Source organism: Sapajus apella, unplaced genomic scaffold (genome assembly GCF_009761245.1).
Source record: "Sapajus apella isolate SASKATOON/1434 unplaced genomic scaffold, GSC_monkey_1.0 scaffold6, whole genome shotgun sequence".
In the NCBI taxonomy this organism is placed as follows: Eukaryota; Metazoa; Chordata; class Mammalia; order Primates; family Cebidae; genus Sapajus; species Sapajus apella.
The window spans coordinates 710,532-737,975 of NW_022436946.1; the positions used below are offsets into that span (position 1 = coordinate 710,532).

Genomic DNA, 27,444 nt, shown 5'->3' on the forward strand with positions numbered 1-27,444 from the left:
CAAAAAAAAAAAAAAAAAAAAAAAAAAAAATCAAATAAGCTGCTTAGTACTTAGCTAAATTATATAGTAAAACCAAAAAAAGAGACAAACCTGCTGTTTAGATACCTCTCCATCATCTTTCAGTGTAGTTACATTAATTCTGATGCCATCCTGTAAAACAAGTATTGTTTAAATTGGACAGGTCTGCATCTCACAGACTGAGAATAATGTGGCTGTTCATTTTCCCTCCAATTATATCTATTGTACAATCACTTATAACAGCATTAAGAGATTTTAAAAGACCATCTTTTCCATTTTATAGCCATTTCTCCACCCTCATTCACAATTCCAATTTTTTATATTATATACTTTTTCTATTTACTTGTGAAAAGTATCACGAGCATATAATATGCAAATGTAGAGTTTAAAAGATGAGCCCTCCTGTAAGTACCACCAAGACTAAAATCTAAAATACTACTCCTGCCTTGGGAGGCTCTGCATGATTGCCCTCTACCCGCCCCCCCCCAAGGAATCCCATACCCACTTTCATTGGAATCATTTCTTGCTTTTTTTAAATAGTTTTACTACCTGTCTCTCTCTCTCTCTCTAAACAATATGGTCCTTAGTTTTATCTGTTTCTGAGCTTTATGTAAGTAGGATAACAGTATATGTATTCTTCCATAACTTTAGTTGTTGCACGTAGCATAATCACAGTGCTGTGGTAACATTCCATCTCTGACTACCAATTTACTTATTTATTCTATTACCCATGGACATCTGAGTTGTTTCCAACCTTTTTGCTTTTATAAACAAAGTTGCACTGACTTTTTTTTTTTGAGACAGAGTCTCGCTCTGTTACCCAGGCTGGAGTACAGTGGTGGGGTCTCAGCTTACAGCAACCTCCACCTCCCACGTTCAAGCAATTCTGCCTCAGCCTCCTGAGTAGCTGGGACTACCGGCGCACACCACCATGCCTGGCTAATTTTTATATTTTTAGTAGAGATGGGGTTTAGCCATGTTGGCCAGGCTGGTCTCAAACTCCTACTCCTGATCCCAGGTGATCCACCTGCCTCAGCCTCCCAAAGTGCTGGGATTACAGGCTTCAGCCCCAACGCCTGACCAAAGTTGCACTGACCCTTTCTTGAGTGTGTTTCTTACACAAGTATCTGTAGTGCTGCAATTTTATTGCCTCTCAGGGTATGATCAAAAGCAGTATACCCAAATATTTAAGATGACATGCTTTATAGAGAGGCAAGCACTTTTTTTTTTTTTTGAGATGGAATCTTGTTCTGTCACCCAGGCTGGAGTGCAGTGGCACAATTTTGGCTCACTGCAACCTCCAGCTCCCAGGTTCAAGCAATTCTTCTGCCTCAGCCTCCAGAGTAGCTAGGACTACAGGTGTGTGCCACCACGCCTGGCTAATTTATTTATTCATTTATTTATTTTTTTGAGACGGAGTTTCGCTCTTGTTGCCCAGGCTGGAGTGCAATGGCGCGATCTCGGCTCACCGCAACCTCCGCCTCCTGGGTTCAGGCAATTCTCCTGCCTCAGCCTCCTGAGTAGCTGGGATTACAGACACGCGCCACCATGCTCAGCTAATTTTTTTGTATTTTTAGTAGAGACGGGGTTTCACCATGTTGACCAGGATGGTCTCGATCTCTTGACCTCGTGATCCACCCGCCTCGGCCTCCCAAAGTGCTGGGATTACAGGCTTGAGCCACCGCGCCCGGCCTCTGGCTAATTTTTTTAACGTATTTTTAATACAGACTGAGTTTCACCATATTGGCCAGGCTGGTCTCTAACTCCTGACCTTGCACCTGCCTCAGCCTCCCAAAGTGCTGGGATTACAGGCATGAGCCACTGCGCCCGGCCAAGAGGCAAGCACTTTTAAAACAAGTATTTACCATTGACCACAGGAACTATAATCAGTCATTTGTAAATCAAATTCTTTCCTAAGTTTATTCAGAAATAGACATCGTTATTCAAGAATAAAAACAATACTCCTCTCAAGTACTTTGAGGTTGTATTAACTTAGAAAATGGAAAAACTGTTCATAAACATCAAAAAGAATACACAGGGCAGGGTATGGTGGCTCACACCTGTAATCCCAGCACTTTGGGAGGTCGTGATGGGAGGATCGTCGGAGGTTGGGAGTTCAAAACCAGTCTGATCAACATGGAGAAACCCTGTCTGTACTAAAAATACAAAATTAGCTGGGCATGATGGTGTATGCCTGTAATACCAGCTACTCAGGAGGCTGAGGCAGGAGAATAGCTTGAACCCGAGAGAGAGGCGGAGGTTGCGGTGAGCCAAGATCGTGCCGCTGCACTCCAGCCTCGGCGAAATTTTCTCTCAAAAAAAAAAAAAAAGAATATACAAGTATATCTGCTGGTACTGAGTATCCTCAATATTTTATATACATATAATTTCCAACAAATGAGAGAATTTGATGAAATTTCATGAGGTTGAGCTGATTCCAGGAATAACTTGTGGAACAGGGTTCATACCACACAAGACCTACACCACACATTTAGGGTGACTATGTTTCACTTACCAACAAGGAGCCTAGGAAGCTTTACAACTAGCAACTCCTCAGAACTAACCGGCTTTCTCCTGGCCTACCTTGATCTACAGGGTTGGAACCAATAGTGCATCTAAAACAAATCAACATTCAGTGAGTCATCAGACTGATAGCTATATTGTTTTGTGTCCAAATTCAAGTCATATGGATCTCCTTTGCAAACTAGAGAATGTATTAATTATAAACTATTGTTCTTCTAACAGCCCAGAAGTAAGCCTCCAATGATGTTCTAGGGAACCATTTTATAGCTTCTGCCTTTTAGCAGTGAACATACACTATACTGTTAGCAACTTACTGAACTTTATATATATCACCTACCTAGTAAAAACACAGAGTTTGAAAAAGACAATTAACAGACACAAGCATACTGTATTTTCTACAGAACCAAATTCAACAAAGTTATTTTTTGGTCTTTCCGAAAGATTTCACTGCAAAAGGGAATTACAATCCTTACTGCCTCCTGGCCAGGAGTTCAGAGCCAGGTCACATTTATTATTCTTCTTGAGAACTTCTCATTGAAATGGAAGGTCACGCTTTTGAGCCAGGGTTGTATATACTTAGAGAGTGCTTGGGGACACTAAAAAGTTTCTCCCTAACCATCTTCAATTCTTCTAATTCCTTTACTCCTAGGATGCCCATCAGGGACACAAGTGGCTTCCTAAGAATAAAGGTAATAGACAGCTGGTTTAATATACATCTGAGCAAAATATATAGTTATGTATACAAGAAAGTGAGTGTCCTCTGAATGCCTCTCTTTGGTGACCAAGTTATTTTAATAGTAGAAGAATGTACTATAAAGACTTATATCTTTCGGTCAGGTGTGGTGGTTCACACCCGTAATCCTAGCACTTTGAGAAGCCAAGGCGGCAGGATCACCTGGGGTCAGGAGTTCAAGATGAGCCTAGCCAACATGGTGAAACCCCATTTCTACTAAAAATACAAAAATTAGCCAGGTGTGGTGGCGCTTTCTGTAATCCCAGCTACCTGGGAGGCTGAGGTAGAAGAATCGCTGGAACCCAGGAGGTGGAGGCTGCAGTGACCTGAATTGCACCACTGCACTGCAGCCTGGGCGACAGAGCAAGACTGTCTCAAAAAAAAAAAAAAAAAAGACTTTTATTTTTCAAACTTATGTGCAATCTTTTATAACTTCAACTTCTGACAAGTGTATAGATAAAAAGAGAAAAAAATGCTTGTAATCCAACAAATCTGAGTCACTGGAAGAAGACAGAATTTTCCTGACATCAACCAGTTTAATTTCTATCAGACTGAAGACAAGGATGGACAGATGTGATAAAGCTAGTAATGTTAAGAGTAGTCCAGTTCTGCACTCTTCAATATGGTACACACTAATCACTTGTGACTGTTTACATTTAAATTGATTAAAATTAAATAAAAATTTAAAAACAGTTCCTCACTGGCACTGGTCACAGTTCAAGTGCTCAGTGGCCACAGCAGTCTAGTGGCTACTCAAATGGTGAGAAAAGACATAACCATCAAGGCAGAAAGTTCTACTGGACAGCGCTTATGCAACATGTGGGATCACTGTGAAATTCTTTCATATTTGGAAATGTTTCACAATAAGACATTGAAAAGACTTAGAACAAGTGTCTTCAGTTTCCCACAAACAGTTCAGGTAATGGGATTCTCTTTCTAGTTGCTCAGCATTCATTAAACTGTGAATTTTTTTGCCTTTGAGACAGGGTCTTGCTATGTTAACCAGGCTTATTGCCAACTCCCAACTCTTGGTCTCAAGTGATTCTCTGGCTTTGGCTTCCCCGGCAGCTGGGATTACAGGTGTGAGCCTCTGCACCCAGCTTAATATGTGAATTTCCCAGTTTAGATCTGGACTTTCTAAAAGTGGAATGAAGGCCCAAGAAGGGAGAACTGAAATGATAAAATCACTAAGAGCCAGCCGACAATGCAGTGTATTTTAAGCCTGCAGTCAAAATGTATTTTTCGCAGACTAGGTAGACCTAAACATCTCTTTGACATATAGGTGTCAATGATGAATCTTTAAAACTTGAAAAATATAAAAAATAATAATAATAATAAAATAAAACTTGAAAAATAAGAAAATAATGTCCTTATTTCCAGAACTTTTTAGAATTATTTCACTTTTATTTGATCCCTTGGTGTTTGTCCATCACATTCCTATTGTTTAACCACGTGAAACTGTGGTCCACATATAATCTTAGATCTAGGTGGTTCTTAGGGCAAACAATGTTGTGGCTTCCTGGAATGCATTGCACAACTGAGACATGCTCGTCAGTTTTGTACCCACGTGGGGTGATGTCATTATCCTAAAACGTTAAAACTTTAAAAAGTGACATTTACCGTGCCCTTCACCTTTGTATTTAGAGTGTTCATATTCAAGTCTTGACTAGTAAGAGAAATGCACCGACGTAGTTTCTTGTCATTCTTGGAAAACTTGCACTTTAAAATAGTCAAAGTTTTCCTTACCAAACACTGTACTGAAAAAAAGGCTCATACTGGCCTAGGTAGGCACAACTCTACGGCAGAAACGGTGAGCATCAGCCACGTTTTAATGTTAGGATGCCTCGATTCTCCCACCTCAGCCGGCATCAGAAGCACCTGCTGGGCTCGCCGACCCGGACTGCTGAGCCCCGCCCCCAGAGGCCCGGCCAAGTTCCCGCGGGGTGCAGACGCCGCCGGTCGCGCCCCGCTGTGAGAACCTCTCCTCCAACATCCGACAAAAACACCACGTCGCGCGAGGGCCGGGTCTCTGCCTCTGCCCACCTCAGCCCGGCAGCCTTGGGACGGCGCGCCCTGACGATCGCAGGCCGAGCGGGCACAGGTGGCTTGGAAACGCGCGAACTGGGCAACTTCCATACTTCCCGAGCACACAAACATTCCCTGCCCAAGCGCCGGCTCTACCCCGGGAAGGCGCCATTACGAAGGCCTGCGATCACCCGCAACCGCGCGCTTCGACGGCAGAGCCCAGTCAGGTCGCGCGGCGGCTTGGGCGGCCGAGTCGGTGTGGGGTGGCCCGAGGCTCACTCACAGCGACGCAGCCCCCATGGGTCCCTGTCCTCTCACCTCGGCCTCCCACGCTGTCCCCATTTCCTGGACATTCCCCTTCTCCCCAAGCCTCCTTCGGGGGGCCCGGACCCCCGCCCCTGCCCGCCGCCGGGATGTGAGAGGCGTCGTTGCGGACGGCCCCGGCCTTTCGGAGGGTCGGGGTGGTAAAGCGGCTAGCCGGGCCCACCCTGCCCTACCTGCGCGGCTCTGGACAGCGGCGGCGGCTCGGGGGCGCCTGTTGTCAGCCACCCGGCAACGGGTAGCGCCACGAACAGCAGCAGCCGGAGGGCGAGCAGCGCCCGTGGGGCGCCCTCCATCTTGGACTACCCCGGCAGCGGGCAGCGGCGACCTGGAGGTGAGGGCGGAGCCGGCGGGTGGGCGGGGCGGAGCTTCGGCGAGAGGGGCGGGCGGGGCGGGGCGGGGCGGAGCGGGCACTCCCCTCCCCGGTCGCCGCGGAAGGCGCAAGGAGCTTCTGAAATCTCCCTCGCTGGCGAAAGGGGTTTGCGCACGCTCAGCGTCGCGCTGCGTCGAGGGGCGGAGTGAAGTCTGGGAAGCTCATGCCCTTAAACCCGCGCTCAGGAACCGACCCGGCTTCAACCCGAGCGGTGTAAATGTTCTCGCAGCCATTATTTTTAAAATTAGTATATACACACATGAATGTATCTGTGTGTGCACATGTATATATACCTATACGATTAAAACGGTAATATTTCAGAAAACTGTTATACATTAAAAATGCAACATCGCATTTAGAGGGGAAATTTTTATTGAGTGGGTAATTTCCCACCCTTGGCTGCACGTGGGACTCTCCCGTGCAGCTTTAAAAAGTACTGGGGTCTTCCTGGGCGCCCCACTTTGCGGACTGGGCTGAGGTTCTGGCCCTGGTGGTTTTTAAATTTTCCCAGGTGGATTCACTGTGCTGCCAAGGTTGAGGATGCGCCACGCTTATTGTTGAGCCCTCAGCGGATCCCTGGAGGCGCGCGGGGACAGCGCTAAACGAAGCCAGCACACCTGGGCTGTCAGTGCGTTTTTGGTCAGTCTCCTAACTCTAAAGTGAAAGTGTTAGACTTTTCTTCCACCTTTCAGAGGGAAAAAAAAAAGATCATGGAAACCTGTAAAGCAGAGAGTAGCAAGAAATTCAAGCATTTCAGATTAACAGGATTGCATGTTGATTAAGAAAAACTTGGAAACTTGGCCATTCAGGCAGAATAGGAGACAGTAGTCTTCCTCTAAAGTAAAACTTTTGACGTGAAAAGGGAAACAAGAATTATTTCTCTCTTTGAGCCTCCATTACTCCTTTTAACACCCTCCTCCCACATGCCTGCTTCCCTCCCCCCACCCCCCCCCCCCCCCCCCCCCCCCGCTAGAATAAATTATGAAAGTTTTGGCTAAAGACTCCTTTCAACTAACTCCCGGCTTACTCTGAGATTCCCCACGCCATTGTTAAGCTACAAGTGATATCACAGTGAAGTTCCACCCACTTCTGGGTTCCATCTGCACACTTGGCCTTTTCACTTTTTACCTACTGCAGGAATTAAAAATGAATTTGGAGATGGACGTGGTGGTTTGTGCCTATAGTTCCAGCTATGCAGCAAACGCAGGCAGGAGGATCGCCTGAGTCTATCAAAAAATAAGAAAGGAATCTGAAAGCTGGAAGCAGTGGTTCACGCCTGTAATCCCAGCACTTTGGGAGGCCGATATGGGTAGAACATTTGAGGTCAGGAGTTTGAGACCAGCCTAGCCAGCATGGTGAAAACCCGTCTCTACTAAAAATACAAAAATTAGCTGGATGTGATAGCACGTACCTGTAATCCCAGCTACTCAGGAGGTTGAGGCAGGAGAATCGCTTGAACCTGGGAGGCGGAGGTTGCAGTGAGTCAAGTGCAGTGAGTGCACTGCACTCCAACCTGCGCAAAGAGACTCCATCTCAAAAAAAAAAAAAAAAAAAAGAATCTGAAAGTCAGAAAACAAACGTAATGTGGATCTCTATAATTTGAATTAGTAATATAAGGTTACAAAGTCCATATATATGAAAATAGGGAAAGTTGAAGCTATCTGTTTTTATTTATTTAATTTATTTTTTGGTGCCATGACTCAAATGAGGCTGTTTTCTTAAGGAGCCTTTCGATGGTCTAACTATCCATTATTCTTTTGTCTGTCTTGTGAGCTCCAGGAAGGGGGTGGCCAAACCTTAAAGCAAACATCTTGCTAGAGTAGGCCCTCAGTGGGGGTCTGATGGACAAATAATGCCTAATTGGTTGACAGTATTATTTGATAATTAACAATTTTACTTTTTTGTATGAAATGGTTCTCTTTAGGCCATTGTTTTGCTACGTGGAAATAGCGCTATGGAATTTCCTGCTAAAAAGCCCCATCATTTAGGGGAAGCATACCACAACTTTAATATTAGAGTCACAGCAAATCTTTAAACAAGCTTTGTGGCTGAGTTCCACTTGTCCACTGGAAAACTCAGCTTGGTATACTGAGCCTTCGCATTAATCTGAGAAACAAAAGACACAATTAACTTGGCATTTGCTTACATGACAAATAAATCTGTCAATGTTAATACAGTGTGTATTTTGATATTCCTTTGAGTCAGCTCATGTCAACTTGATATCTTCTATCATAAAAAGAGTTTGAGTCACCTAATAGCAACCCAGTGTAGTTCCATGCACATCAGATGCTTTCTCAAACTCTTTGAAAGTAATATAGGAGAAGATATTCTAAAACATTTCTAATAGTACAGAAAACAAAGTATATATTAAAAATGTCTTTATTCTTTCAACAAATAATACCTTTTGACTACAAATCTTCATGTGTTTCCTTTTCCAGTAACTGATTTCATTGTTACTTTCATCATTACCCAGTTTTTGTCATCTGCCTTTCCATTCACTACCTCCATGTGGTCCAATTTGTTTAGCTCCCACATGTAAATGAGAACATGTGATATTTTTTCTTTCTGTGCCTGGCATATTTTACTTAAGATAGTGACCTCCAGTTCCATCCATGTTGCTATGAATGACATTATTTCATTCACCTTTTTTTTTTTTTTTTTAATACAGAGTTTCACTCTTGTTGTCCAGGCTGGAGTGCGATGGTGCAGCCTTGGCACACTGCAACCTCTGCCTCCTGGGTTCAAATGATTCTCCTGCCTCAGCCTCCCAAGCAGCTGGGATTACAGGTATGCACCATCACGCCCAGCTAATTTTGTATTTTTAGTACAGATGGGTTTTCTCCATGTTGGTCAGGCTGGTCTCGAGCTCCCGACCTCAGGTAATCCACCTGACTTGGCCTCCCAAAGTGCTGGGATTACAGGAGTGAGCCACTGTGCCTGGCCTATTTTATTCTTTTTAATGGCCAAATAGTATTCGATTGTGTATATGTGCCTTATTTTCTTTATCTGTTCATCTGTTGATGGACACTGAGGTTGATCCTCTATATTTCTGTTGTGAACAGTGCTGAAATAAACATGTGAATGCAGGTATTTCTTTGATATATTGATTTCTTTTCCCTCGGGTAGATAGCCAGCAGTGAGGTTACTGGATTGAATGGTAATTCTATTTTAGTTTTTTGAGAAATATCCGTATTGTTTTCCATAGTGGCTATACTAGTTTACATTCCCACAGTGTATAAAAGTTCTTTTTCTCTGCATCATTGCCAACCGTCTGTTGTTTTTTGTCTTTTTAGTCATAGCTATTCTGACTGTAAGATGATATCTCATTGTGGTTTTGCTTTGCATTTCTGTGACAGTTAGTGATGTTGAGCATTTTTTCATATATCTGTTGGACATTTGATTGTCTTTTCCTGAGAAATGTCTATTCATGTTCTTTGCCCACTTTAAAAAATAATAGTGGACAGGATCTTGTTATGTTGCCCAGATTGGTTTTGAACTCCTGGGCTCAAAGAATTCTCCCACCTTGGCCTCCCAAAGTGCTTAGCATTGAAGGTGTGAGCCACCATGCTCAGCCAACTTTGCCCACTTTTTAAAGAGATTGTTTTTTCCTGTTGCGTTGAGTTCCTTATATATTCTGGATATTAGTCCCCTGTTGGATGAATAGTATGCAAATGTTTTCTCCCATTCAGCAGGTTGTCTCTTCACTCTGCTGATTATTTTGCTATGTAGAAGCTTTTTAGTTCAATTAAGTCCCATTTGTCTATTTCTGTTTTTGTTGTATGTGCTTTTGAGGTCTTAATCATAAATTATTTGCCTAGACAATGTCCAAGAGAGGTTTCCCTAGGTTTTTGTCCAGTATTTTTGTAGTTTCGGGTCTTATATTTAAGTCTTTAATCCATCTTGACTTGATTTTGGTATATGGTGAAATACAGGGGTCCAGTTTTATTTTTCTGCATGTGGCTATCCAATTTTCCCAGCACCATTGATTGAAGGAGATGTCCTTTTCCCAATGTAAGCTCTTTTCAGCTTTGTCAAAGATCAGTTGGCTTAAGTGTATGGCTTTATTTCTGGGTTCTCTATTCTGTTTCATTTGTCAGTGTGTCAATTTTTATACAACTACCATGCTGTCTGGTTACTATAGCCTTGTAATATATTTTGAAGTCAGTTAATATGATGCCTCCAGCTTCGTTCTTCTTGTTCTTACATTGGCTATTTGAGCTTTTTTGGTTGCATGTGAATTTTAGTATTGTTTTTAATAGTTCTATACAAAATTAATGTTTTTTTGAGAAAGAGTCTCACTCAGCCACCCAGGCTGGAGTGCAATGGCATATTCTCAGCTCACTGCAACTTCTGCTTCTCAGGTTCAAGAGATTCCCCTGCCTCAGCCTCCTGAGTAGCTAGGATTACCGGCACGTGCCACCATGTCCAGCTATTTTTTTTGTTTGTTTTGGTATTTTTAGTAGAGACAGGATTTCACCATGTTGGCCAGGCTGGTTCAAACTCCTGACCTCAGGTGATCTGCCTGCCTCAGCCCCCCAAAGTGCTGGGATTACCGGCGTGAGCCACCTTGCCTGGCCAGTTTTCAAAGATCTTCAAAAAAAAATAATTGTTGGCCGGGCGCGGTGGCTCAAGCCTGTAATCCCAGCACTTTGGGAGGCCGAGGCGGGTGGATCACGAGGTCAAGAGATTGAGACCATCCTGGTCAACATGGTGAAACCCCGTCTCTACTAAAAATACAAAAAATTAGCTGGGCATGGTGGCGTGTGCCTGTAATCCCAGCTACTCAGGGGGCTGGGGCAGGAGAATTGCCTGAACCCAGGAGGCGGAGGTTGCGGTGAGCCAAGATCGCGCCATTGCACTCCAGCCTGGGTAACAAGAGCGAAACTCCGTCCCAAAAAAAAAAAAAAAAAAAAAAAAAAAATAATTGTTGGAGGATAATTCTCTATGGATTTCAAGTGTTTTAGTACATCTTGTGGGCAAGATACTGACTTCCCTTTGTTCTAAACTATCTTTTCAAGGGATATTTAAAGACACACATACACAGTTGAAAAACAGTAAAGAACAGGCAAAGCCAAGTATCGTGCCATGCTTCCTGTACAGCCTGCAGACCATGAGCCAATTAAACGTCTTTTCTTTATAAATTACCCAGCCTCAGGTATTTCTTTATAGCAATGCAAGTATAGGCCAACACATAGGAATGTGCTAAGTTATTTTGGTAAGACACAACTTAATATTATACAGCAATACAACCAGTTTTGGAAATTGGAAATATATGAAACTGCTTCTATTTATATTTATATTTTTACTTTTATTTATTTATTTGAGGCAGAGTCATGCTCTGTTGCCCAGGCTGGAAGTTTAGTGGCACAAATTTGGCTCATTGCAACCTCTACCTCCTGGGCTCAAGTGATCCTCGCACTTCAGCCTCTAAAGTAACAGGACTATAGGCATTCACCACCACATCTAGCTAAGTTTTGTATTATTATTGTTATTAATGTTTTTTGGGTAGACACAAGGCTTCGCCATGTTACTCAGGATGGTCTTTTTGAACTCCTAGGCTCAAGCAATCCACTTGTCTGGGCCTCCCAAAGTGCTCAGATTACAGGCATGAGCCACCATGCCTGGCCCCTCTTTTACTTAAAAATAGCTTCTGTTTGTTATTCAATTGGATAAGGTAGGAGTGGAAGATTACTGTCTCAGGGGACCCATAATATTTATAGCTAATTGTGAAATTTAAACCATAAAACTATAGAGCATAAGTGCTATAAATGTAAAATTTAAGATTCAGGACTGCTCATCTTCTGAGTCTCTTAAGATAAAAAGTGGTAAATCATTGTTTTGTTGTTTTAAATACACTGCATTTTTTAGAGCAGTTTTAGGTTTATAGAAGAAATGATCAGAAAGCATAGAGAGTTCCCATATACCCTCTCCCCAAACCCCAGTTCCCTATTATTAACATATTGCATTAATGTGGTATATTTATTACAATTAATGAACCAATGTTGATACACTATTAGTAACTAAAATCCATAGTTTGCAAGGGTTTGCCCTTTGTATTGTACAGTTCTATGGATTTTGACAAATGTACAATAATGTGTATCCACTGTTATAGTATCATACAGAAAAATCCCGTGTACCATCTATTCACCCCTCCCCTACTCCCCTAGAAACCCTTGGCAGCCACTGATCCTTTTGTTTTTATTTATTTTTCTTTTTTTCCCCCTCTACTTAGCAAAATCCCTTACAGCTAGTGCTCGACTTACGACCACTATTGGTTCCGACAGACCGGTCGTAACATGATTTGGTCATAAGTTGAGTAGGCTATATGCACGCGGAGATGGTAGTGCTGCCGGAAGCTGATCCGCACTGTCATACGCCCAGCTGGGCAACGTTTGCGCTGCCAGACGCGGAGCAGTCGTGGCTAGCGATTGTGGTTGTAAAGTCGAATGGTCGTAAGTTGCATAGGTCGTAAGTCGATCAATACCTGTATATGGAACCACTGATCTTCTTATTGTCCTATAGTTTTGCCTTTGCCAGAATGTCATATAGTAGGAATCCCACAGTATGGAATAATGTAGTATATACTGTATTCCATTGTATATGGGCACCACACTGTGTATCCATTTACTCTGTCAGATACAGTAAGTTCCTCTTCAAAGGTTTTGGCTTGTTAACTTCCTTGTACTTTGTTCTTAAGATCAACTTCCTTGTACTTTCCCACACCTAGTTACCTGTTCTGTAAACTACCCCTCCTGCTGCAATGGCTCTTCCTGCCAAAACTGCCCTTCCCACCACTGTAACCCACATCCCTTCTCTGTTTAAAATAGCCAATTGGGATTAGTTTAGATTGTGTGGTCCAACCCCAGCCAACGGGGTAAGACACAGAAGCAAGGACCAGCTGCATTAATAAAAACCCCTTCCCTCCTTTGTTTGGTATGCTCTTGAGACTATGCCAGGCGCGAGCAGCACCCTTCTGCAGAAGTAAATTTACCTTGCTGAGAAATCTTTCATTCAAGTGCTCATTTCCTTTGTGGCTCCGAGTTTTTATTTCCATTAATTCTTTGTAGGACTTCTTGCTTGCTTCCAAGGTTTGGCCATTATGAATAAAGCTGCTATAAACATTTGTGTAATGATTTTTGTGTAATACGTTTTTAACTTATTTGGGTAAATATCTAGAAGCTTGACTGCTGAATAGTGTAGTATGTTTAGCTTTTTAAGAAACTGCCAAGCTGTCTTCCAAAGTGACGGTATTGAGGTAGAGGTTATTAAGAAATCGTTTTAGGCCGATAGAGAGGAAAAAATGGGTCCTTGGAAGAGTTTTTTAGCAGCCCTTTTCTAGCATAAAAGCCCTGAGTGTTAGACCCTGGCTGGCAACCTTTGATATGCAAATGCAAGCCTTTAGAAACTCACCCAACATGGCAGTTCCCACCTTTGTTTTTTGTCCTTGCCTCCACCTGTGCCTAGCAGCATGGCCGCCCCCACATATCCCCACTTTATGTGGAACATCATGGTGCCCTGTATTTACCTATTAAAAGGCTAGGGTGTTAAGGCCAGTTTTTTTCCTGGGCTACATGAGTGACATGTCTGGTCAAACCAATCCCCTGAGCCCTATGCAAATCAAACTCCACCTCCTCCAGCTGTCAAATATAGCTGGCTGATATTATCTGAAAGCAAGGTTCTGTCTCTCAGCTTTGGAGCTCCCCCTCCCTCTCTCTCTGTACAGGGGAGCTACTTCTTTCTTTCTTCCTCCTCCTTTCTTGCCTATTAAACTCCCTGCTCCTTAAAGCTACTCCAGGTGTGTCCGTGTTGTTTTTTCTTTCCTTTTTTTTTTTTTTTTTTTTGAGATGGAGTTTCGCTCTTGTTGCCCATGCTGGAGTGCAGTAATGTGGTCTCGGCTCACTGCAACCTCTGCCTCCCAGGTTCAAGCAGTGCTACTGCCTCAGCCTCCCAACTAGCTGGGATTACAGGCATGTGCCACCATGCCAGGCTAATTTTGTATTTTTAGTAGAGATGGGGTTTCTCCACGTTGGTCAGGCTGGTCTCGAACTCCTGACCTCAGATGATCCAGCTGCCTTGGCCTCCCAAAGTGCTGGGATTACAGGCATAAGCCACCGTGCCCAGCCTACTGAAGCTCTTCTTTTTTTTTTTTTTTTTTTTTTGAGACGGAGTTTCGCTCTTGTTACCCAGGCTGGAGTGCAATGGCGCGATCTCGGCTCACCGCAACCTCCGCCTCCTGGGTTCAGGCAATTCTCCTGCCTCAGCCTCCTGAGTAGCTGGGATTACAGGCACACGCCACCATGCCCAGCTGAATTTTTGTATTTTTAGTAGAGACGGGGTTTCACCATGTTGACCAGGATGGTCTCGATCTCTTGACCTCGTGATCCACCCGCCTCGGCCTCCCAAAGTGCTGGGATTACAGGCTTGAGCCACCGCGCCCGGCCCTAAAGCTCTTCTTAACTTCTTAGCTAGCAGAGGATATAAGGTTTTAAAACCCAAGTCTCAACTCTGCAAAACCTCAGTAATGTACCTAGGCTTAGTGCTATCTGAATGGACCAAAGCATTTTGGGAAGATAGGATTAAGCCTATCTCCTCCTTCCCCCTCCCAAAACCCTCAAGCAACCTAGAAGATTTTTGGGTATTACAGGATTCCATGGGTATAGTGAAATAGCCCATCCATTATATAACCTCATAAAAGAAACTTGGGGAGTGAAAACTCATCTTTTAACTTGGGAACCTGAAGCTCAAAGGCCTTTGACCAGCTAAAGTGAGCCTTGCTCAAGGCACCAGCTCTCAGCCTTCCTGTAGAGAAGGCCTTCAATCTGTATATATCAGAAAGGAATGGAATAGCCCTAGGAGTTTTAACACAGGCCCAAGGACCAGCTCAACAGCCAGTAGGCTACCTAAGTAAGGAACTTGATTTGGTGGTTAAAGAGTGGCCAACATGCCTCTTAGCCATTGCTTCTGTGGCTCTGCTGGTCCCAGAAGTCTGCAAATTAACCCTGGGGAATGATTTAACTGTTTACAGCCCACACAATGTGCAGGACCACTGTACTCTAGAGGAAGGCTTTGGATAACAGATATCTGAATCCTTAAATGTCAGGCCCTCCTGTTAGAGGGTTCCAACATCCAGTTAAAGACTTGGTCTAGCCTAAATCCAGCCACTTTCCTCCCTGAAGAGACTGGGGAACCTGAGCAAGTCATAGTATAAACCTATGCAGACAGGGAAGATCTCAGGGAAACTCCCCTAGAGAATCCAGACTGGACTCTCTTCACAGATGGGGGCTCTTTACAAGGGATCTGCAAGGCAGGATACGCAGTAGTCATCTAAATGACATCATTGAAAGTGGATCTTTTCCTCTAGGCATAAGCACTCAATTAGCTGAGCTAATAGCTCTTACAAGAGCAATTGAATTAAGCAAAGGAAAGTTAGCTAATATTTACACTGACTCCAAGTATGCTTTTCTAGTTCTCTGTGCTCATGCGGCCATTTGGAAGGAAAGGCATTTTATTTTATTATTTTATTTTTTTAAAAAAGATGGGGTTTCACCATGTTGGCCAGGCTGGTCTTGAACTCCTGACCTCAGGTGATCCACCTACCTCGGCCTTCCAAAGTGCTAGGATTACAGGTGTGAGCCACCACGCCCGGCCAGGAAAGGCATTTTCTTACCACCAGTGGCTATCCTATAAAATATCACCAGGAAATTATTAGGTTACTATCCTCAGTTTTCCTTCCACGAGAAATTGCAGTAATGCATTGTAGGGGACATCAAAAGGGAACAGATGAAGTAGCTGAAGGAAACAGATTAGCTGATCAGGCAGCTAAGTCAGAGGCAAGAAGCCTCAAGACATCAACCCACTTCAAACCCCTCTAGTCTGGCAAGGCTACATAAGAGGAATTAAACCTCAGTACTACCCTACAGAAGTTGAACAGGCCACTTCTCAACAGTATTCATTTCAGCCCTCAGGATGGAGACAGTTGGAGATGGCAAGCTCCACTTGCCAGCCTCTAGCCAATGGAAAGTTCTTAATTTCCTCCACCAAGCTTTTTACCTGGGAAAGGATAAGACGTATCAATGTGCCCAGAGATTGTTTTCAGGAGAGAATTTACTAAAAACAGTTAAGCAAGTTGTTAATGCTTGTGAAGTCTGTCTTAAAAATAATCCCCTGAACATGTGACTCCTTATTCCTCAAATCCAAGGAATAGGAGGTTATCCAGGGGAAGACTGGCAAATAGACTTCACCCACATGCCAAAGACAAAGGGTATCCAATATCTGCTGGTATGGGTAGACACTTTCACTAGCTGGGTAGAGGCATTCCCATGCTGTACAGAAAAACTTCTGAGATAATAAAAGTATTAGTTAATGAAATATCTCCTTGCTTTGGTCTACCTAGATATCTTCAAAGTGACAGTGGACCCTCATTTAAGGCAGCTGTCACACAAGGAGTCTCAAAAGCACTAGGCATAGAATACCATCTCCACTGTGCTTCGATATCCCAATCCTCAAGAAAGGTAGAGAAAACTAATGATATATATATATATTTTTTGAGACGGAGTTTCGCTCTTGTTACCCAGGCTGGAGTGCAATGGCGCGATCTCGGCTCACTGCAACCTCCGCCTCCTGGGTTCAGGCAATTCTCCTGCCTCAACCTCCTGAGTAGCTGGGACTACAGACACGTGCCACCATGCCCAGCTAATTTTTTGTAGTTTTAGTAGAGACAGGGTTTCACCATGTTGACCAGGATGGTCTCGATCTCTTGACCTTGTGATCCACCCGCCTCAGCCTCCCAAAGTGCTGGGATTACAGGCTTGAGCCACCGCGCCCGGCAAAACTAATGATATTATCAAGAGACACCTCAGAAAATTATCCCAAGAAACTCACCTTCCTTGGGTCACTCTTCTTCCCATGGCCTTACGACAAATAAGAAATACCCCTTCAAAACTAGGTCTTAGCCCTTTTGAGATGCTGTATAGATGACCTTTCCTTACCAATGATTTTCTATTAGATCAATAAATCACTGAGGTAGTCAAGCATGTAACTTCTCTGGCTCATTTCCAACAGGAATTAGCACAAGTAGCAAAGGCCTAACCCCAGGAAATTGGACCACCTCTATCTAACCCAGAAGATTTGGTACTGCCGAAGGCTCTCCCTCCTCTCTCTCCCTCCCTAAGCCCAAGCTGGGAAGGGCCTTACACTGTTCTTCTTCCAAACCCCCTGGCAATAAAAGTTACAGGAATCGACTCTTGGATACATCACACTCGAGTCAAAGCCTGGAAAGCTGAGGGAGCAACTCCTGACAGCCCAGAGGAACGACCTGAATACCAATGTGAAGAAATAGGAAACCTTAAGCTGAAAATCACAAAAGATGAGGAACAGAGTATAACTACTCACCTTACTCAGTCTCACCTCTACCTCTCGAAATACTTTTTGCCATTTCTACCTCTCCTTTTAAGCCAAATATGACTATATGCTATAGCACCCTCAGGGTGGAATATCGAAAAAGAATCTCAAGAGGCCGGGCGCGGTGGCTCAAGCCTGTAATCCCAGCACTGTGGGAGGCCGAGGCGGGTGGATCACGAGGTCAAGAAATCGAGACCATCCTGGTCAACATGGTGAAACCCCGTCTCTACTAAAAATACAAAAAAAATTAGCTGGGCATGGTGGCACGTGCCTGTAATCCCAGCGACTCAGGAGGCTGGGGCAGGAGAATTGCCTGAACCTGGGAGGCGGAGGTTGCGGTGAGCCGAGATCGCGCCATTGCACTCCAGCCTGGGTAACAAGAACGAAAATCCATTCAAAAAAAAAAAAAAAAAAAAAAAAAGAATCTCAATTACTGTAGCAGTTTGCTTAATTACTAAGAGCTGGAATAATGGTTGTTAACCAGCAGTAAACATGAGCATTTTACTAAGTCTGTTAGGATTTTTTATTGGACTTAGTGATACGTCATACCCTTAGCTCCTGTAATATCTCCTATGGCCCATTTCTACAACGAGACTAATTGTTGGGTCTGTCCTGAGCAGATCACTCAGTTCAATGGCACTGGGAAACCTTACAATGACTCGGAACTCACCACCTTAGGGTTCCCTTTGTTGGCTTTACCTTTAACCCTTAAAGACATATCAGGCATAAATGGAACATGGTATGGCAGCACTTTCAACTGGGTGACTAACTCCTCTCAGGAAAAAATTCTGCCCCCAGTGCCAAAGAACACTCTCCCCAAAGACAAACTTCACACCCTCAGGCTGGGAAAAGTGGACCAAGTAATAGCAAATGCCTTCTGCAGCTTTAGAAGTAAGGGGGAAGGACCATTCTTGGGACATCTCAAATATTGTAACATCACATTTGTAATTGCTGAAAGTTCAAATATTTGGGGAGAATGCAACAAGGGTAATCTACAAGAATCAGAAGCCCTAGTACAGGGGGCTTTCAGAATCTAGCCTCTCCCATTGGTTGGAAGTCCCGATGGGAATGACATGTTCTAAATAACCACCTTGACTATAATGTAAAGAATAACACATGGGCCTTTCCAAACATGCCCCCTCATGGAACTCCAGACCCTTGTATGATGTTTGCTAATAGTAGCAGTTTACAAATCTGTGAGTGAATTGGAGATCTGGACTGACAGCCTTTGCCACAATGATCATCTGAGACATTGGCTAGGGCATATTATTTCTCTAATTTTTTAAAACTCCATTTGTCAGGTGGACCCTTTTCATTTAGCATGTCAAATTCCAAATGGCGTCGTAAGTGACTATCCTAAATATGGTTATCCTTATCCCAAGTACATCCTGATTATATGTAAAGAAGGAAAATTTCTAAGACATGAGAAAAATTTTCCAGTGTCTCTCACAAGCCACAACTTAGCTATCTCTTCAAGGAGCAGGGCTATATTTTCTGTGTGGCTCTTGGATACACTTAATCCTCCCAAGAAAGTGGAAGGGAATTTATAGTGTAGTCACAGTAGTTCCTGACTTCTTATTATTGTAATTTTTTTTTTTTGAGATGGAGTCTTGCTCTGTCTCTCAGGCTAGAGTGCAATTGTGCAATCTTTGCTCATTACGACCTCTGCCTCCTGGGTTCAAGTGATTCTCCTGCTTCAGCCTTCTGAGTACTTGGGATTACAGGCACCCACCACGACACCCAGCTAATTTTTGTATTTTTAATAGAGATGGGGTTTCACCATGTTGGTCAGGCTGGTCTCAAACTCCTGACCTCAGGTGATTCACCTGCCTTGGCTTCCCAAAGTGCTGGGGTTACTAGGTGTGAGCCACCACACTTGGCCTCCTGACTTATTTATTTTTATTTTTTTTGAGTCGGAGTTTTGCTCTTGTTACCCAGGCTGGAGTGCAATGGCGCGATCTCGGCTCACCGCAACCTCCGCCTCCTGGGTTCAGGCAATTCTCCTGCCTCAGCCTCGTGAGTAGCTGGGATTACAGGCACACGCCACCATGCCCAGCTAATTTTTTGTATTTTTAGTAGAGACGGGGTTTCACCATGTTGACCAGGATGGTCTCGATCTCTTGACCTCGTGATCCACCCGCCTCGGCCTCCCAAAGTGCTGGGATTACAGGCGTGAGCCACCGTGCCCGGCCCTGACTTATTTTTTTTTAAATTTTGCTGAGATGGCAGCATCATCTGGGGATACCCCTAACTTAGGCTTCTTTTCTAGAAACTACACTATCTCAAATACACCAGACAAAGAGATATATCATTTCTATGCCCTCATATGGAGATTTAACTGAAAGGGCAGACTGGGGACGGCATGCACATGACAATCGCATCTTAGAAAAATCATGGATGGAGCCGGGCGCGGTGGCTCAAGCCTGTAATCCCAGCACTTTGGGAGGCCGAGGCGGGTGGATCACGAGGTCAAGAGATCAAGACCATCCTGGTCAACATGGTGAAACCCCGTCTCTACTAAAAATACAAAAAATTAGCTGGGCATGGTGGCGCGTGCCTGTAATCCCAGCTACTCGGGAGGCTGAGGCAGGAGAATTGCCTGAACCCAGGAGGCAGAGGTTGCGGTGAGCCGAGATCGCGCCATTGCACTCCAGCCTGGGTAACATGAGTGAAACTCCGTCTCAAAAAAAAAAAAAAGAAAAATCATGGATGGGAAATTCTATATCTAGAAATCTATTCTGGTTTGCAGGCATCCCTCTCCTTGAAAGGTTAATACTTAATATCTCTATTATGATGAAACAAGAATGGAATGCAACTGTAAGGGCCACAGAGGCAGAACAGCAATCTGTAGACTCTTAGCCTCAGGAGTAGCACAAAATAGACGAGCCTTAGATGTCCTTAAGGCTGAAGTAGGAGGTACCTGTGCATTTTCTTCCTCCCTCCCTCTCTTTTTCTCTCCTTCCTCCCTCCCTCTCTTTCTCTCTCCTTTCCTCCCTGCTCCTTTCCTTTCTTCCTTCCTTCCTCTTTCTTTTTTTGTTTCTTTCTATTTCTTTCTTTCCTTCTTTCTTTCTCCCCCCCCCCCAACTTTCTCTCTTTCTTTCTTTTCTCTGTCACCCAGGCTGGAGTGCTATGGTGCAATCTTGACTCACTGCAACCTCCACCACCCAGGTTCAAGCTATTCTCCTGCCTCAGCCTCCTAAGTAGCTGGGGATACAGGCATTCACCATGAAGCTCAGCTAACTTTTGTATTTTTAGTAGAGATGGGGTTTCACCATGTCGGCCAGGCTAGTCTCAAACTCCTGACCTCGTGATCTGTCTGCCTTTGTCCTCCCAAAGTACTGGGATTACAGGCATGAGCCACTGTGCCTGGCCTCTTCTTTTTTTCTTTTTTTGAGAATGAGTTTCACTCTTGTTGCCCAAGCTGGAGTACAAATGGCAGGATCTCGGCTCACTGCAACCTCTGCCATCCAGGTTCAAGTGCTTCTCCTGCCTCAGCCTCCTGAGTAGCTGGGATTATAGGTGCACACCACCACACCCGGCTAATTTTTTGTATTTTTAGTAGAAACAGAGTTTTACCATGTTAGCCAGGCTGGTCTTGAACTCCTGACCTCAGGTGATCCTCCCGCCTCAGCCTCCCAAGGTGATAGGATTACAGGCAGGAGCCACCGTGCTGGCTGTACCTATGCACTTTTAAGTGAAACATGTTTCTTCTGGATTAACACCTCTAGTAGAGGAAAATCTACAGGTACTTAAAGATCAAATTAAAATTATTGACAAGCTCAGGGAAAATGCCAGCTTCAGCCCCTGGGTATCTACAATCCTTTAATGAATTTCAGTCTTCTTTATGGAATTGGGTAACCACTTTATTAAGCCCTTTCTTATTTATATGTCTTGTATTAATATTTGGATCCTGTATACTCAAGACTGTAACTCCAATTGTTTCTTCTCACCTAGAAGCAATCAAACTCCAAATGGTACTGCAAAGTGAACAATGCATGGACACACTTTCTCCTGAGAACCCTCAGACTGACCCCAGGAGAAGCTCTAGCTGCTGTTCCCTGTTTGTATTAATATAATTTTGCATTCCCATCAGAAATGTATCTCTTTAATTTGCATTTCTTTAATTAACAATATTCATGGCTGGGCATGGTAGCTCATACCTGTAATCTCAGCACTTTGGGAGGCTGAGGTGGGTGGATCACTTGAGGTTAGGAGTTCGAGACCAGCCTCGCCAACATGGTGAAACCCCATCTCTACTAAAATAGAAAATATTAGCCAGGTGTGGTGGCAGGCGCCTGTAGTCCCAGCAGCTACTCCAGAGGCTGAGGCAGGAGGATTGCTTGAACTCAGAAGGTGGAGGTTGTAGTGAGCTGAGATCGCACCACTGCACTCTAGACTGGGCAACAGAGTGAGACTCCATCTCAAAAAAGGCCAAAAACCAAAACACATTATTCATTCATTCATTCAACAAACATTTATTTATACATTATGTACCAGGCTGTCATAGGCATTAGGGATACAGCTTTAAACAAAACAACATGGATTATCCTGGAGCACACATTCTAGTAACAATAAATAAACATAAAAAATTCGTAAAGAGCATTTTAGATTGTAAAAAGTACTCTGGAGAAAAAGCTATATGGAGAAAAATAAAAGTCATGGAGGGCCTCACTGACAGGGTGTCGGATGCCAAAGCACCTGAAGAGGGTGAAGGGGAGCCATGCAAATAACTGGAGGAAGAAGTCTCCTAACCATGACAACTGAAAAGACCTAAGGCAGGAGTGTGTCAGCAGTGTTCAGGGAATAGCAAACTGTCTAGAGTAGTTTCCTGGGAATAAGATGGGGTAGGAGAGGATCTTGTAAGGCCTTGTCAGCCATTATAACAGCTTTGGCTTTTTGTCAGATGTGAAGTTATTGGAGATTGTAAGATTATAAAATGTCATAAAAGACAGTGACAGGCGTGCCCAGAAGAGTGTTTGGGGAATAAACTCGCATGACAAAATGTTAGGTCTAGCCGGGCGCGGTGGCTCACGCCTGTAATCCTAGCTCCTAGAGCTTCGGGAGGCCGAGGCGGGAAGAGTTCGAACTCCTTGAGCTCAGGAGTTCAAGAGCAACCTGAGCAACATAGTGAGACCACCTCCCCCCACCGCCATCTCTACAAAAAATAAGAGAACAAAATTAGCCGGGCGTGATGGCGCGGGCCTGTGGTCCCAGGTACTTGGGAGGCTGACACAGGAGAATCGCTGGAGCCGGGGAGCTGGAGGTGGCAGTGAGCCGAGATAGAGCCACTGCACTCCAGCTTGGGCGACAGAGCGAGACCCCGTCTCAAAACAGAAAACAATACGAAACAAAATGTTAGTTCTTACAATCGGAAACCCACAGTAGAGGCCAAAAGTTGTTTTGCGAAGAGGAGACTGATAGGAAAGCCGAAGGAGTCTGCCCAGAAAAGTGGGGAGACGATCCCGCCGTGGGCGCCCCCTGGTGGATAACAGGGCCGCTCGGAGAGCCGCTCTGCTGCTGAGATGGACACAAACGGGGCACAAAACACTATTCTGCGGCTGTTCTGAGCGACAGGCTTCCGCAAAAATCGCCAAGGGCGGACCAGGATTTTCAAAAAGGCCGCGCCGGGGGCGGGACGAATAGGGGACTGCACATCGGCTCGGCAGCCCTGAGTCCACCCACCGTCCGGAAGAAACTGCCCGGAAGCGAGGGGCGGCGTCGGCGAGATGACGCAACGAGGGTCGCGCCGAGGGTGACGCGTGGCGTAAACCACACTGACGACCTGCGCCTGTCACCACCCCCCGGGGTTTGTAGCAGAGGAGGAGCGGGCGCCATGGCGGTTCTACTGGAGACCACTTTGGGCGACGTCGTCATCGACTTGTACACCGAGGAGCGGCCGCGTGGTGAGGCTTGAGCCCCGCTCACCTGTCGCCGGGGCCCCCGAGCTTGTCCCCCCACTTTCCTTTTTCTGCGCAGTCCAGGCTATAGATTGGTTGGAACTCGAACTTCTGGGCTGCTGGTGTCTGCGACTGGGCTATTTTATTAACCTGCCTTGGCTAGAAAAGTTTTTGTGACGAATTCGTTTGAGCCTTGGCAGCCCTTTTCCTGTGTCTCGTGTTGGCCAGTCCGGCGGAGGGTGCTTGCGGTCATTAATTGCCTTTGGGAGTGTGTGTGTCGCTGTGAGTGTGATTCGAGCTATACATACAATACCCATAGCTTTTGTGCCATTACTGTGTGTACTTGGGAGAGGAACACAGCAACTACTGCTTGATGCGTAGTCGGTTAAATCTTGATGAAGGCAGGTAGGGTGTGCTTGGCGCAGCGAGTGTGGGCATCCCGCCTGGATGGAAGAAGAGGTCCGAGTGTGAACTTGAGCCTTTGAGGCACTGGGCTAAGTCCTGGGCTTGGCATCTTGCCTCTGGGGGTCTGATTTTCCATTGGGGGAAATTGACATAGGAACCCATTTTAGTTTTCTCTGTGTTTTGGTAGAAGAATGTGTAAGTTGCCATGGAAACCAGAAGAGGGCGTCTTCTCGGGGCGGGGTGGGGAGAAGCAAAGCTTGCAAGTGAAGTAGTTCTTTCAAAGATGAATGGGAATGAGGGTTTTCTTAGCTTAGACTTTCTTTGCTTGGAATTTTCTGGAAATGGCAAATAATTTGGTGTGACTGGAAAGAATGGTATGAGTCGCGGAAAGGCAGACTCGAGTCTGGTCAGATACGCTTAGGTCAGGTCGTGAATAGTCCTGTGTGTCCTACTGATGATCAGAGTCTTTGAAAACTTTAAAAGCAGTGTTGAGGTGTGGCATACTTGCTTTGAGAAGATAATAGGCATCAGTGTGGAGAATGTATGAGTCAGGAAGAAACTGGAGACCAGGAGAGATTAGTTACAGACAGGGTCCTACCCACATGGAATGCAGAGCCTATCAAAGAAGATGAAATAAGTTGCAATATTGTACAATAACTACTTTCTGCCGTGCTCCATTCCCCTCACCTGCACGCAGCTATTCCTCCCTCCTCTCCGCCCGGCAAAACACTGCAAACTCTCCCGTGCCATTTTTACCATTCTCTTGCTGTTCCTTCTAACCAATATTCCTCTCCACTTTTGTCCTTCTGGCAAACCGATTGCTTATCTAAATCTCAGATCAAGCATCATCTCTTCTTTGAAGCCCTCCCTCCTTTCTTTTTTTTTTTTTTTAAAGGCAAAAACACATGTAATTTTATTTTTGTTTAATCTTAAGCTTGCCAACTTCTTTCCCTGAACAGCATTTGTCTTGTTTTTATATCCACCTACGCTTATATTAGAAATGTACTGCAAACTACTTAGTGATTCCACTTTGAATTTATAGTCCTATGACTAAGATGTTTTGAAGCCTATCCATATGCCAGATGTAAATGTCAGGAACTGTTAATGTCTCTTCTTTTACAGAAATTCTACCTCTATCCCGATGTAATTAGGTTGATTAAGAAATTTAAAGGCTATGGGCCAGAAAACTAACTTCCACAAATGCAACAAAAGGAAAAGTTTTTCCAAGTACAGTACATCTATGCCATGGGAAATCTTTCTTTCTTTTTTTTTTTTTTTTTTCTTTGAGACGGAGTTTTGCTCTGTTACCCAGCCTGGAGTGCAATGGCGCCATCTCGGCTCACCGCAACCTCCGCCTCCTGGGTTCAGGCAATTCTGCCTCAGCCTCCTGAGTAGCTGGGATTACAGGCACACGCCACCATGCCCAGCTGAATTTTTGTATTTTTAGTAGAGACGGGGTTTCACCATGCTGACCAGGATGGTCTCGATCTCTTGACCTCGTGATCCACCCGCCTCGGCCTCCCAAAGTGCTGGGATTACAGGCGTGAGCCACCGCGCCCGGCCGGAAATCTTTCTTTCAAGTACCAAGTCGGTTTCTTCAACTGTACAATGTATTCTAATTTAGTTTTTAAATATAATACATAACAGCAAAATGTAATAAAATTAAGACTGTAAGAAAACAGTAAATGGTATAATTCAAATAATGACTAAAATAAAATGGCATTATGGATTTTGTAATCAATATATAACTATATATTTAAATTTTACTTTACATCCGTAAGCTCACAGTTAAGGAGGTTAACCATAATTTCAAATTTTATTACCAGCCACTGTGCTATTTTATCACATTTAAAAATATCACTCTTGCCGGGCGCGGTGGCTCAAGCCTGTAATCCCAGCACTTTGGGAGGCCGAGGCGGGTGGATCACGAGGTCAAGATATCGAGACCATCCTGGTCAACATGGTGAAACCCCGTCTCTACTAAAAATACAAAAAAATTAGCTGGGCATGGTGGCGCGTGCCTGTAGTCCCAGTTACTCGGGAGGCTGAGGCAGGAGAATTGCCTGAACCCAGGAGGCGGAGGTTGCGGTGAGCCAAGGTCGTGCCATTGCACTCCAGCCTGGGTAACAAGAGGGAAACTCTGTCTCAAAAAAAAAAAAAAACAAAGAAAAACAAACAAACAAAATTATTAAAAAAAAAAAAATCACTCTTATTTTTTACCTCAAACAGTTATCTATAAATTTGTTTAGACCATAATAATTAAGGACCTTTTCTTTTCTTCATCAGGATAATTTTAAAAATTGAATGATGTATCGAACATATTACTAAAGAAACTTTACTTTTTGATTATGGCCTCTACATTGAAGATCTGTAGGAATTTTTCTAATTAATTCTCAAATCTTTCCATGACCTCTCTGTTCATAGAAATATCATCTTTGAAATAGTTTGTGTAACTACAAATCAAAAATGGATTCACATGACTGAATTATCATAGTCACTAATTTTAACAGTCTCCTAGATATTTTCTATATCAGTTTTCTTGATTATGTTCAGTAATATGAACATGCTCTTAACAGAACAGAACATTTCATTACATCAGTTTCCCATCAACCCACCAAAATCACTTAATAATTATATTGGCCATTTCCACTGATCGGCAGGAGGCTCTTCCATTACTGGCTCCCATGTTTTCCACTGCACCATTTTTCTTGCCAGACTTAGTTCATGTTCAGCCTGAAGAATCACCTCTTCTAATTGACCACCTTGAAGTTGGTCTTCTAATTTTTGAACATCTGGTTCTGCTTTAACCATAGCTAGCTTCTCATTTATAATCTGTTCTGTATATTTTCTATATGCTGCATTTTTAGGGATATCCTCAAGAACTTCAAGAATCTTTGTGTACAATATTCTTAGCCTCTCATGTGGAGTATTGCACACAGTCAATCCCACAACGCCAATGGTCTTTTTTTTTTTTTTTGAGACGGAGTTTGAGTGTTTTTACCCAATTGGCGTAATCTGGGCTCACCGCAACCTCCGCCTCCTGGGTTCAGGCAATTCTCCTGCCTCAGCCTCCTGAGTAGCCAGGATTACAGGCACGCACCACCATGCCCAGCTAATTTTTTGTATTTTTAGTAGAGACGGGGTTTCACCATGTGGACCAGGATGGTCTTGATCTCTTGACCTTGTGATCCACCCGCCTCGGCCTCCCAAAGTGCTGGGATTACAGGCTTGAGCCACCACGCCCGGCCTCCAATGGTCTTCTTTAGCACACCCGCCGTGACAGTGCCTATGAATCAATGTCGCACAGTCCTCTGGAAACAACTGCTCTCCCTCCTTTCTAAGCAGTTATCTGAGGTTTCTTCTGCTCTGTCAAGTCTTTTATAGACCTATGACACATTTTATTATGATACTTGCCTACTTTTCTGGAGCCGATTACAAGTCTTCCTCTTTCAAGAATGTAAACTCCAGTGAGAGCAGGAACTATACCACAATTATCGTCTCTATATCCCGAATACCTAGTACAATGCTTGCTACTTTTAGGGCACACCTCTAGTGAGAGGTTCATTATATTGACTACCAGATATAAATGTGTTGTATTAGGACACTTTGTGCAAGTGATAAAAACCCAACTCAAACTGGCTTAAAGAAAATAATTTGTTGCCTCATAATACTGGGGTAAGCTTGGTTTTAAAGGAGGCTGGATCCAGGGTTTCAAAGGATAGGGAATTTTGTTTTTTATCTCTTGATTT

General features: G+C 44.1%; 3 protein-coding genes across 4 annotated transcripts in view; 1 reads left to right on the forward strand and 2 right to left on the reverse strand.

Annotated features, from left to right (window-relative positions):
* GINM1 (glycoprotein integral membrane 1) overlaps nt 1-6,032 on the reverse strand; it is a 22,192-nt gene extending 16,160 nt beyond the window's left edge. For both annotated transcript variants that reach the window (XM_032274496.1, XM_032274495.1), the window contains exons 1-2: nt 5,797-6,032; nt 91-150 (exon numbers count right to left, since the gene is read on the reverse strand). In XM_032274496.1, the coding sequence (XP_032130387.1) occupies nt 91-150; nt 5,797-5,916 (180 nt within the window). In that variant the 5' untranslated portion in view covers nt 5,917-6,032. The remainder of the gene's footprint in view (nt 1-90; nt 151-5,796) is intronic.
* Nucleotides 6,033-23,138: 17,106 nt separating this feature from the next.
* Nucleotides 23,139-27,444, forward strand: part of PPIL4 (peptidylprolyl isomerase like 4) — a 42,619-nt gene continuing 38,313 nt past the window's right edge. Inside the window, exon 1 of the mRNA XM_032274497.1 lies at nt 23,139-23,296. Coding sequence (XP_032130388.1) covers nt 23,227-23,296 — 70 coding nt within the window. The 5' untranslated portion in view covers nt 23,139-23,226. The remainder of the gene's footprint in view (nt 23,297-27,444) is intronic.
* Nucleotides 25,978-26,671, reverse strand: LOC116549148 (NADH dehydrogenase [ubiquinone] 1 alpha subcomplex subunit 5-like; the record flags this gene model as incomplete). The annotated part of the gene is made up of 1 exon (XM_032274498.1): nt 25,978-26,671. A coding segment is annotated over one exon (345 nt), but the record flags the coding sequence as incomplete, so codon positions are not given.